At 52.1% G+C, this 12,631-nt stretch overlaps 2 protein-coding genes and 1 non-coding gene across 3 annotated transcripts; 1 reads left to right on the top strand and 2 right to left on the bottom strand.

The window, feature by feature from the left end:
* Positions 1–582: 582 nt before the first annotated feature.
* Positions 583–7,663, bottom strand: LRRC20 (leucine rich repeat containing 20). Its single transcript, XM_040071712.2, has 4 exons — positions 7,499–7,663; positions 6,537–6,686; positions 4,870–5,037; positions 583–1,227 (listed from the first exon to the last, which is right to left on the bottom strand). The coding sequence occupies exons 1-4, from the start codon at positions 7,578–7,580 to the stop codon at positions 1,076–1,078; spliced, it is 552 nt and encodes a 183-aa protein (XP_039927646.1). The 5' UTR covers positions 7,581–7,663; the 3' UTR covers positions 583–1,075.
* Positions 7,664–8,344: 681 nt separating this feature from the next.
* On the bottom strand, positions 8,345–8,416 carry TRNAE-UUC (transfer RNA glutamic acid (anticodon UUC)). Its single transcript has one exon. It is a non-coding gene; the product is annotated as a tRNA-Glu (tRNA).
* A 113-nt stretch (positions 8,417–8,529) lies between these two features.
* EIF4EBP2 (eukaryotic translation initiation factor 4E binding protein 2) lies at positions 8,530–11,875 on the top strand. The gene is made up of 3 exons (XM_040071713.2): positions 8,530–8,687; positions 9,358–9,534; positions 9,617–11,875. Exons 1-3 carry the CDS (start codon positions 8,549–8,551, stop codon positions 9,646–9,648), a joined length of 348 nt encoding a protein of 115 aa, XP_039927647.1. The 5' UTR covers positions 8,530–8,548; the 3' UTR covers positions 9,649–11,875.
* The last annotated feature ends 756 nt before the right edge of the window (positions 11,876–12,631 follow it).

A 12,631-nucleotide genomic window follows, 5' to 3' on the forward strand; every position in this document is an offset into this window, starting at 1 on the left:
AGCTCCTCCAGCATGCCCAACATCTCTTACCATAATCTTTTACCAAAGTTTGGCAAGTCTAGAAATCAAATATTTACAGGATTTACCATTCCTGGCTGTCCCCAGCCCACACACAGCTTGGGAAGTGTTTGTCCCTTAAATACCCAAAGGAACAAACAAGGGAGATGTTTAAACAAGGCGTTTTGATATAACACCTGGGGTTTCTCCCAGGAGGCTTTTTTTTTTTTTTTTTTTTTTTTTTTTTTTTTTTTTTCAGGCAGCCAGCTGCTAAGGGACATGGGTGTGCTTGGCAGTGGCCTCCCTGCCATCAAGAAGCCACTCTCTCCTGGACATTTCTTCCTGGGAAAGGGAATCAGCACAACTTGAGGACCCCCAGCACCCAAGAGGGGCTCACACTTCCAGGGACACCCATGGGATGAGCAGTGTGTGGGGACCCACTGGCATTGGGTCGCTTTGGTTGCCACTGTGAGAAAACAGAAGGGAATAAAAATTCCTTGGAAAACAAGGGTTTTTCCAGGGAAATACTGCTTGGGTCTGGGAGAACCCAGCTGGAGGCTGCAGTGAGCAGCTGTGTGAAGGGGCTTCTTTAAGGACGAGACAGGTAATTCAAATTTAATCAGATACAAACCCCCTGATGTAACAGTAAAGCATTTAATCAGGCACTTGGCACACCACCACATCAGCACTTCCAGGGAGAGCCCTTATAGCCGCAGGGCTGCCCTCCACCATCCTGGCTGCTCCCCATCACTGCCCGGGTGGGAGGGTAAGCATCCAGATCCCCCTCAGCTTCACCAAAACCTCCCACCACATGTGCTGCAGCTCCTCTGCATCCCCAAAACACATAAGCAGGAGTTTGCCAGGCTTGGGATTTGGCAGAGCCATGCTTTCAAAGGGGAGCCCCAATGCTTGCTTTTAATGTAGGAAAAAGGAGGCACTCGCTTGGGTTTGGGATCCTTTGATCTCGCTTTGGCTGCGGCTTTGGGCCAGAAACAGGAGCGTAGCAGGGACTGACCGAAGCCAACACACTCGTGTGGGCAGTCACCCCTCAGGACAGCTTGGGCCCGCTGAGATCCTGTCAGGCTTTAGGGATGGGCTCCTCTGGAGACAGCAGCAGGTCGAAGGGAATGAGGGGCCGGACCAGCAGCCGCACCTCAGGGCTGACAGGGTTGGCCCGCAGGTTGAGGCTCCGCAGCAATGCCATGGAGGCCAATTTATCCACGGGCACCTCTGGAAACAGAGCACGGAGGTGAGAATTCATCGTGGAGGGGTGGGAGGGATGAAAGCTCCTCTTGATGGACAGCCTGCAGCAAACCCTACTCCTGCCTGTCTGCAAGCTTTGATTAAAACAGAAACACAGTGAAATATTAATTCATCCAACAGCTCAGGCAAATTGTTATCGGTTGGGCTCGATGGTCTTAGAGGTCTTTTCCAGCCTAAATGATCCTGTAATTCTACAGAATGTGTCAGCTGGGTGCAAACACCAAGATATCCAATGTGGGCACTGCCCTCCATTTCTCAAAGTCCCAATAAACCCCCTGCTGGGACACTAAACTGGTATGCAAAGACTTATTCCCTGATTTTATCTCCGATGTTGAAATGCCCAGGAGCCCTCTCCAAGTTAACAGGAGGGCACATGGTCTTTGCCCTTGTTGGACAGGCTGCAAAATGGCTCTCATCCATCCACAAGCACCCTTCTATTTTGCAATTTCCATGAATTTGGGTGTTTTCCGTTCTAAAACTTTACATTTACAAACACTGCGTTAAAAAAAGGGTGCCGCTCAGCTGGATGTGATTCCATTGAGAGCCAAGGAATGAGATGGATATGAAAACCTAACCATAATGCTCATTAAAAGGTGATATATTTTGCTACAATTTACAATATCTTGGGCTTGCAAAGCCCACCTGTCTGATTTGCGTAAACCGAATTCTTTTTTTATTTGGCCATGAAAATGACAAGAGTCTTTTATATCCCAGCTCCTGTGTCTTCTGCCAGCACCTGAAGCAGAATTCCAGTGTTTTAATTATATCTGGTAGATGATGATGTGATTTTTAAACCATTCAGCTTATTTTATGCTGGAAAAAGACTCAAACACTTTGATGCCTTTGTTTTTCCCCCTCTTTTTCCTTCAGAAAACGGTGCTATTTTCCATACACAAATTCCCTAGGAGCGCATATCTCATCAGGCAGAGCTTTATATGAATTTTTTTAATAACTCTTCTTCATGGTGGATTTGTTCACTGCCATTCCCCTGTATCATTTTGCTTGTTTGTTTGTTGTTGTTGTTTTCCCTTGAAGCACAAAAGCAATATTTTTTTCATACAACTTCCTATTTAATCATCATCTAATGTAGTGGAGAATAAGAAGTTTAATCATCCTCTTATGCAGTATGAGAAAGTTAAAAGTGCTTTCACTGATTTTGCTTAAGTTAGGGAGTTTAGTAAAGTATTTTGGGGACCAAGACCTTCCTAGGCTGACAACAGCTCAGCTCTGCACCTTAATTCCAGGTAAGGAGCAGTGACTCACCCCTGGCATGAAGGGACAGGCAGGGCACACAGTGCAGCCTGTAGCTGTAGGGTTGTTGTGAGCCACAAATTCCTCTGAAAGCAACTTAAAGCATCACTTGCTGCCTTCCCAATGGATGCATTTGAGCCTGAATTATTCATGCTGGCTTCACTAGCTAAGCAAAAAAGAGGAAGGGAAAAGGCTTTTACATAATTAAAGCAGAATGTGACAGTAAGTGAATGACACCATCGTGGAGTGGTCTGGGTTGGAAGGGACCTAAAAGCTCATCCAGTCCACCCCCTGGATGGAGGCAGGAACACCTTCCACTATCCCAGGTTGCTTCCAGGAATCCAGGAATCCACAGTGTCTCTGTGTCAGTGTCTCATCACCCTCACCGGGAAGAATTTCTTCCCAATATCCCATCTAACCCTACTCTGAGTTTGAAACCATCCCTCCTTCTCCCATCTCAACATTCTCAGGAGGACAAAATTAACCACAGTTGCTCCCAACAGTGACCTCCCCAGCCTTGGCAGCAATCTCAGCATCTTCCCAATCAAACCATTAATCAAGGAATAAGGGAAAGAGAAGCTGAAGCTCCAGGCACCAAAACTTCCCCATGGATTTGGGAGCTTAAAATGCTGATGTGATATAACTCTAATTATCATGGAAAGAGTTAAAAGCACTGACAGTAATATATACATAATTACAGTCCAGGTTTAAGACCTTATTTAGATGAAAAGAGTGACTTGTGGCACTAAATGTCTCCTTTAACAGAGCCCGCAGGCTCCAAGAAGGCATTAATTAATCTCCTTTCACTCCTGTTTCCCTTTGGAAAACATTGCCTACCACTTCCAGCTCGATATGTCTTGGGAGGTCACTCAGCTGTTTCAGCAGGAGCTTTTACATCGGGTTTGCAGTCTTGGCAGGAGCCCATCCACCATCCCTGGGATGGCAGAGCAGGACAGGCAGGACTGGCACAGCACCATAAACCAGGGGATCTGCAGCCTTACAAACACAAGCTCATGTGCAGGACAGCCTGGAACCTGTTTGGGAAGGACTGGTAGGAGCAATGTGATTGCCCAGGTTTTTGCTTCCTTGGAAAAAATGGAGCTGAAACCCCCTGGCTTTCTGGTCTCTACCTCTTCCCTTTCCAGGAAATGTATAAAGTAAGTTCATGTCACCTATTTCTGCAGTCAGGCAGCGTCGTGTGCCCTACTCAGATATATCCCTGCAACATTTTGGCTTGAAATTGTTAAATTTCACTCAGTTTTTATTTTCCCCATATCTGGCGGACACCTCCCAGCTGAGAGGAGCCTGGTGGGAGGTGACCTGGCAGCCTTGTTCTCCTCCCAACCCAGGATGAATCCAGCTGGGTGCAACCCTGCATGCAGCCTTTCCTCCCTGCATTTGAGCAGGGGAAAATGCACCAAAAAAAGCTGCATTCCCTTCTTGCAGCATTCTGCTCGCACAAAACAAGCGGGGAAAATGCTGTTTGGAGACCAGTCGAATTGAAATCAGCTGATTAAACTCAAAGAGTGATGGAGGGAACTAAAGGCGAGACAGCTCTCTCCGGGAGGTGGGAGAGAAAAAGGGGGTTCGGAAAAGCCTTTCTCAGTCTTTCTCTGGCTCCCGTGGAGTCAGTTTTAACTCCAGTGTTTCTACAGGCACAGCCGGGGAGCAGCTGTTAATAAGCCTCGTGTTGCAGGGAGCAGCTTTCCCAGCAGCAGCTGAAGCAATCCCAGATAAAACAGCGAAATTGAGTGGACTTTGATATTCGCCTCCCTGGGGGTCCGGGGGGGCTGTGGGATGCTTCAGTCCAGGGTCTTTGAAAGAGGCGTCCTAAATAAATCCCCTTTTATCTGTGTACAACAGCTGCCCCTTTTGCCCAGCTTTTTGAGACTCCAAAGCCTTCAGGTTTTGCACATGAAAGATTTTCCTGCCGATGCAGGGCTGAGTGTCTCTTACCATTCCTTTAGTTTAATTTTTAGGGGATTTTGTAGTGTTAAACAGCTCCTGTCTGTTCTGGAAAATGTTCAGGTGGGCTCTTGTCCTTGCTTAGCCTGGCAGCAAACATCAGCATTCCTGGGGCCGGGTTCTGCAACCAGCTCTGGTTTTTCAACGAAATCTGGGGATTTGGGGTCACCCCACCCGGAGCTGGCTTTAAGAGCTACACCCATCCCAGCGTGGTGAATAGGGCAGCTTGAATGGAGCTTGATTCCCACTATGCCTGCAGCGGCTTTTGCTTTTCCCTGGGAGGCGGTGAAAACACCGTGAAAGGCAAATGGCTAAGCAGGCTCCGATTATTTAGCATCACCCCCTCGGGTGATGCTAAATCACCTTTTTCCGGTGGGAAAAGTTGCTCCTCACCTGCGATCTCATTCTCTTCCAGGTCGATGGTCTCCAGGGCGGGGACGGTGGCCAGGGGCTCCGGGAAACGCCGGAACCTGTTTCGGGAGAGGTCGATGGCCCGGAGGTGCAGCAGGGAGGTGATTTCCTCGGGCAGGCGGTGCAGGTAGTTGCCTGCCAGGTTAAGCTCTGGGAAGAGAGAAGGGAGGTGATGGGATGCAGGGAAAAAGATGGGAAAATAACTAATGCATGGCTTGATTTACAGCCGCTGTCCCCGTTGGACTGCCAAGTCCATCAGTGGGATTCCAGCTCCAAAAATTGGGCACTTTTTTTTTTTTTTTTTTTTTTTTTTTTTCCCTTTTTTTCTGTGGTTGCCATTGTAGATTTGCCTGCTGGGAATACCACATTTAGGAGTGATGTTTTTGTTGGTTTCCTCAAGCTTTCCTAATGAAATTGGGCAGCCTTTTGCAAGCAGGGTCTGTAAAAAATAAGGAATATTTCCTCATAAAGTCAGTGCAATTACCTCTCCAATGGGCATTTGTCATGCCTTAAGGCTAGCTCTCTATATTCGCGTGCCTGAACTCCTTCTGAGGAATAAACGGAATGGTGGAAGAAAGGTCGTTAAATGTGAAAAATATCTATTTTTCACAGTTTACCCATCTGTGATGCTTTCTCGCCCCAGAAATGAACTCCTGTGGGGTCAGGAGCAGCACTCCTGGGGACAGAACCCAAATCCCACTGTCCCAGCACCCTTCTCCAGTGACACAGGGCTTTCAGCACTATAAATACCCACACAAGCTGCCCGGCCCCTGCTAATACCCGGTATTTATAGGTCCTGGCTTATTCAGCCTGTCCCCAGCCCTGGAGCGTCTGTTCCTGCTGAGACCCAGCACAGTTCATTGCCGGAGTGATTGGCTCACTGGTGGAGCAAAGCCCTTGCTGGGAAACAAAGTCATCTTTTTCCCTTGTTGTGCTGTCTAGAAAATGAAAATTGATTTCCTTTGCTCGATGTGTTTCCTTTCCCCAGCCTAGGGGTGTTCCCACAGATGATGCTCTGGCTCCAGAACAAGGGAAGCCTCCCCAGGCACCCACCACCGTGTCATTTGTGTGGTACGTTGTAGGAACAAAATTGATTTTAGAAGCTGCCAGAGCATCCCCAGTGCCATTCTCAGCGTTCAGTACTGTGGTGCTGGATGCTCTGGATGTTTGCATGGCTGTTTTTTAGCAGGTTAGCCTCTGGCTGCTTTCTCTGGGCTCTGCAGGGAGATGTCCCTGTGGTGCTGATGATTGCTCCAACCTCCTGCAGTGATTAACTCTCACTGATGTCTCTCATGAGGACTAATTAGTCAGCGCAGCCTGGTTTGCCCCATTCCTTCCATGCCCCCTTGTTATCCCCAAGATGGCTTTCCTGTCATCCTCTATTCTCAGTTCCATCCTTGGAGGAGCTGGAGGGTGATGAGTGACCCCACAGCAGCCTGATACCTGTTTGGAAAGGTGGGTGAGAGCAGAACTAGTGTCCTCCTTCTTCAAGGGGCAGAAGGTATAAGGAAAAACAGATTTTTTGGGGTCTGAACTAATGCTTGCAATGAGGTGTGAGCTCAGGGGATACTCTTAGGTGCTTTGCTCCCTCTGCAGCAACCTGGGGGCTGCTGGAGTGTCCCAGATGATTGGAAGTGGCAGTCCCTTACCTGTCAGCTGGCTGAAGGTAGTGACAAATCGGCTGCTGATGGACTTGAATTCATTGTTGGCCAGGGAGATGCGATGGATCCCCTCGGAGACACTCCTCATGGCTTTGTAGATTCCAACGGGGAAGGTCATCAGTTTGCAGTTGGCCAGATCTGCACACAGAGAGACCCAAGCAACGGTCTGATAACTTCAGTCATCCTGCTCCCCTGTGTCCCTAACTCCCTGGGAGTAGCAGAGCAGTGAAGAGATGCTTATTTCTGGAGCAGGGATTTCCCTGGACATGCTCCTGGCTGGATTTCTCATGGTCATGAGTGGTTGTCCCATGGAAAGCCATGAACAGGGGAAAAAGATTTTGTTGAGCTTCTCACCTTCTTGTTTTGTAGTGAGTTGTTTCTCTTTCCCCTCCCAGGAGACACTAGGGATGGAAACCTTGTTATCCCAGCTCCAAGGCTGGGCTCTGCTTCCTGCCCCCTCCCGAAAGCCTCTGTGGGGGCTGGTGGAGCCAAGCTCCATCCTCCCACTATTCTCTCAGGAGGGTGTGGAGAGCTTGAGCGATGAAGCTCCAGCTCACGGCATATGCTAGTTTATATCCCAGGGCTGGGAATCCAGTGGGAATAAAAAGGAGTGGCTTTCATCTTTCTCCTTTGATGAACTGCACCCTGCTCTTGAGTATTAGCTGGAAATGGAGAAATTGCAGGAAAACACTAATCTGATAACGCAACATGGGGAAAATCTGCTCCTGTCACTGCTCGCAAGGAGGGACACATCCCATGGGATTATGTGAACCTGCTCTAACTTTGTGGGGCTGAGGGCCCTTTGTCGGAGCCTTTCTCTTCTTCAGAGCTGTGAGGAGGGAGCGCTGACAGCTTTTTTTAGACTGGCAGTGAAAAATAGAGCTCTGCGCTGGGATATCCGATCCTTGTCCGCGCCCCAGGCGGGAGCCGAGATGTAGTTCTGGACTTACCCAGGGAATCCTTTTTGTTCTCCACCGTGTCGTTCACCTTCCTGGCCACCCGGGCGACCGCCTCCCCCATCCTCTTCTGCATGCGGGCGGCTGATCCCGCCGGGAATGCGCTTCGGACTGGGGGATCCAGGGCTGGAGGGAGAAATCAGCCACCCCGGCCTCTGGGACAGGGATACTAAAAATAGCCGACAGGATCAGTGTGCCCAGGGGAGGGAGGGAGGGAGGCTGTGCTGGGGCTGGCATGTCCCTCAGGAGTGAAATTCCCAGCTTTCCAGGATGGTGCTTTTGGTGTATGTAGATGCATCCTATTCCTTGGCTCGGAGTATGGGGATGTCCCCTTTCCTGCTTTGGGATATGGCGATTCATCTCCTCTCTTGGTTTAGGAAATGAGGATGCATCCCTTTGCCCAGTCTGAGGTATTTGGATGCATCCCCCTTCTTTGGATATGGATATGCCATATTGGATGTGCCATTTTCCCGGTTTGGGATATGGGGATGAATCCTATTCCCTGGTTTGGGATATGGGCACAAGTCTCTTCTCCTAGTGTGGGATATGGGGATGCATGCCCTTTCCTGGTTTGGCATAAGGGGATGAAACCCTTTTCCTTATTTGGGATATAGAAATCCATGCGCTTTTCCTGGTTTGGGATATGGAGACGAATGCTCTTCCCTGGTATGGGATATGGGGATAAAAACCCTTTCCTGGTTAGGGATATGTGGATGCATTCCTTTTCCCGATGACTTCATTCAGCTCGGTCTAGCCAAAACATTTTGGTCCTGGACTGGACGGAATGCCAGGACCCACCACCCCGACTGTCTTTCCTTCTCCCCGCAAAAATACGGAGTCTTCCCACGCCGGGAGTTGAACCCGGGCCGCCTGGGTGAAAACCAGGAATCCTCACCGCTAGACCACGTGGGAAGCACGGGCAAGGAGGCGCGGTGCGGCGCCTGCCCCCTGGCGGCGGCGGCGGGCGGGGCCGGGCCAGCCCGGGGCGGGGCCGCTCCGCCCGCGCCGCTCGGCGGGGACAAAGCGCGGCGCCGAGCGGGGGCCATGTCGTCCGCAGGCGGCCGCCAGCCCAGCCAGAGCCGGGCCATCCCCACCCGCACCGTCACCCTCAGCGACGCCGCGCAGCTCCCCGCCGACTACTGCACCACCCCCGGCGGGACGCTCTTTTCCACCACGCCGGGAGGTAAAAGCGCCGCGCCCGCCGGGGCCTCTGGGGGAACGCGCCCGGGCCAGCCCGCCGCCCCTAGCGCCGCGTGTCGCGGGCGTACCGTGCCTACCGCGCCTATATCCCCTCTATATGGTGTTGATATGTAGCGCCCGCCGCCCGTTCTCCTCACCGCACACGCGTGGAGATGAGTTTATTATTTTTCCGGGACATAACCGGGGGCGCGGAGGGTCCCGGCAGGGGAGCAGCTGGATCCCGGGACGGCTTGGCAGGAAGCTCTCGGTGGGACGCGGGCACTGGGGGGGTCGGTGGCTCGGCCCTACCCCATCCTGGCACCGCGGGGTCGTGACATGACCGTCCCTGAGCAGAGGAGAGGGACACGTGGTATTTCGGGGCGCCGCTTCCATCGGCATCCCCGGGACGCGTTCCCACCCCTGCCGTGAGTTTGCCAGGTCTCTGCGCCGGGACAGCCGGGACCCAGTTGCCGCCGGGGTGTTTGGCCACCGCCGGATTATCGCCTGTCGTGCCCAGATAAGAGCGGGCAGAGCGGCGGCGCACAACCCCTGGCCCTCCCCGCCGATCTTTGGCGGAGAACCTTGGCCAGCGTGCCCGTCCCGCCGGGAAACTCCTTCGGCAAACAAGCGCTGCCGAACCGGATTCCCCCACTCTCCTCCCGTCCGCCCCCCAGGCACCCGGATCATCTACGACCGCAAGTTCCTGCTGGACCGCCGCAACTCCCCCATGGCCAAGACCCCGCCTTGTCACCTCCCCAATATTCCCGGTGTCACCAGCCCCGGCGAGGCCGGCGAGGAGCCCAAAGCGGATGCCAGCAGCTTGAACCACCAGGAGGGCAAGCCATCCATGGGTAAGGGACCCCCGGGATGGGACAGGAGGGATTTGAGGTGGAGGATGACACCCCTAACCCTGCTCTCCTTGCCTCTTGCCAGGGGACGATGCTCAGTTCGAGATGGATATCTGAGCGGGAACCACGGAGAGGCAGCAACTCCCCAGACCTGTGCACCCCCCATTTGACTTGGCAGGATCCGTCCCGGCGAGGTGGAGTTGGCAGCGGTCCCCACCAGCATCCCCTCTCCACCCTCCTCCTCCTCTTTTTTGCGGGGAGTGCAGCTCTGTCTTCTCCCTCTTTGCCGGTGACTGTCCCAGCATGTGCCAGGCGGAGCATCCCTTCTGGATCTGGCCCTATTCCTCCTCTTCCACCTGGCCAGCAGCCTGATGTCTACCAGGCTTCTTTTAAAAATATCCCTTTGCCTCTTTTGCTGCCTCGTGCCCCCCCCCAATCCCCCTCTTGTTACCCAAACCTCCCATTGCCAGCAGCTCGGTGTTCTGGAGCTCTGTCACCCCCTTTGCCCCCTTCTCCTGGAAAATTTGGGCAGCCTGTCAGGAGGAGGGGAAAACATCACTCCTAAAATCACGCACCTGCTTATACCCTGGGGAGGGTATTTTTTGAGGATGTGTTGGTATTCAATGAAGGACAACATCGGGAGCTCATTCCCTTCGGTGCTCCAGGGGTCTGGTGTAGTCCCTGATGGAATCAGCCAGCATGTCCACATCTCACCTACCCAGATTTCTTCCATCTTGGCCCTCTAGCCAGGGGTTGTGTTCCCCAGCCACCAGCCAGGACTCCCAGCAATGTAGCCTTATATTATAAAACCCCCTTGCTTTTATTTTTGGTACTAAAAAGGGGCAGTACCCCCAACAACTTCTTCTGGGCTGGGGCCAAGTGCCTCTGGGAAAGTGCTTTGTAGTGCTTGGGTTTTTTTACTCCCCTCCCCTTCCCCCCAGCCCTTTAAAATGTGAATCCTACAGGGGGAGATCCCTCTGGCACTGTTGGATGTCTCAGGAATCACTGGGTGTCTCTGGGGGCTGTGGGGGCTCGCCAAACACCATAGGGATGGGGTGCTCTCCTCACAGGGTGCTGCCATCAATGCCATCCTCTGCTCAGTTTTCAGGATGGGATTTCTCCCAGCTGGATCATGCTGTTGTGGATAAAGCATTTCCACGTTAACCTCCCCTTTGCCAGCCTGGCATGGCACGGACATCTTGAACCTCCCCTGGAGATGGGATTTATTTTTCCCTCTCTCTCCACGCGACTGTTGCCCTGAGCAAGGCCGTGTGTGGCTGCAGTGGTGCTAGGCCGCGCCCCCCAATCCCACCAGCCCCCCAGTTTTGATTTTTTACTGCCTGTTGGGAGCCATCACCAGCTCCACAACCTTCTCAAGTGCCATTTTATCAGCCCCCACCTGAGTGCCTGCTCCATCCATCCTCCCTCCCTCACTGGGGTCGGCCCCCACCTATGTACCCAGCCCTGGGGGGCCCGTGCTGGGGAGAGGGACATCCCACAGGCTTTGTGCACTTTCCATCCCATAATTTATTTCTCTAGGTGTGTTTGGCATGGGGCAGCGCTGGTGGCGAGCTCCCATCTTCCAGCTGCTTTTTTTCCCAAGGAGGGGGCTGCCCCTCGTTTTGGGGGGTAGGGGGAGGAAGAAGTAAAAGCACAGCCCAGGGGAATGGGTTGTCTTTCCCATCCTTTCCCTCGCGTGGGAGGTGAGGTGAATGTGGCAGCCTGGCCGCCGTAGGCGCACGAGTGAGTGAGTGCGAGTAGCAATATGTATATGCGTGTGGGTGGGTGGTGATAAGACACACACAAATATATATATTATATATAAATAAATATATTTTCCTTGAAGTGAAGATCCTAGGAGGTCAGTTAGGCCCTCGGATCGAGGGAGGGGCAGGGGGTGAGGACATCCTTGGCAGAGCGAGGATGGCCACCGTGGATACAGGGACCTGGTGCCCTCAGCACAGCTGCTCGTTTTGGGAAACCTGCTCTGCTAGCCAAAAATAATTAGACCGTATCCAAGGACAACGTGACTTAATGGACAGGAGCCGGAGGGAAATCTTTTTTGTTGTTATTTTTTTTTTTTCTTTAAATGTCTTCTTTCCCAGCTTCCTTGTGTCTCCGTTCCCCATCCCAGCAACTTTCTCCCGGTTCTGTTTCATAAGCAGGCTTGGGGCTGAGCAGGGAGGGAGTGCCTGGCCTCACCGGGGCGTTCCTCTGCTAGTCAGGGGATCCATTTGCGATTTCTGTTTTTTACTGTCTCTTCAAGCAGGTATTTGGGAGGAGAAAAGCTTTTGCCAGTGGTTGCTGTTACAGTGAGATCAATAAAGATTTTGGTTCTTCTAAATCAAGGTGATTTGGACTGTGATTCAGGGGCTGGGGAGGATTTTCCCTTCCCTTTGGAGCAAACTCCCCTCATGGGCTATCTGCCAGTCATGCCCAGAGAGCAGGGAAGGATCAAACCCAGACCCAGCAGCTGAGGGTTAAATTGCAAAATGTCAGACACAGAGAAGCCTGATTTTCCCATAGTTCTCCCATGTGCAAAAGTGCCCCAAATGGATCATTTATCCTGTCTCCAGTTGCTACGTCATCCCTGAAGGTCTTCAAGGCCAAGTTGGATGGGACTTGGAGCAACCTGGTCTAGTGGAAGGTGTCCACCAATCTTGGCCTTGAACCCTTCAGGGGATAGGACACCATTAATATATGTTAATATATTACATTTTAATATAATTTTTAATTTTTTTTTTAACGAGGTCAGTCTCTTTTATACCATCCACTGTAATTGGGGAGGAATCTGAGGAGCAAAAGCCTTTTCCCCACTATGACAGCAATGGGATGTCTGTCCCCTCCCTCTGGCTACAGAGGGTGCCCCCAAATATTTGCAGGGCCACCAGCATCGCTTGGGGATGCATCCCTGGAGGACACCTCAGCTCTGTGTGTGAAATACCACAGCGGCACATCACATTCCCAAAGCATTCAGATCCCAGGGGTGAAGCCGGGAGGGCATTTCCAAGGATTTGGGGGCCTCTTGAAGCAACCTGGTTTGGCTGTACTTGGAGTGGTCCTGCCATGACCTCCCGTGGATTCTGCTCATATTGCAGCA

This window comes from Hirundo rustica, chromosome 8 (genome assembly GCF_015227805.2).
Source record: "Hirundo rustica isolate bHirRus1 chromosome 8, bHirRus1.pri.v3, whole genome shotgun sequence".
Lineage (NCBI taxonomy): Eukaryota > Metazoa > Chordata > Aves > Passeriformes > Hirundinidae > Hirundo > Hirundo rustica.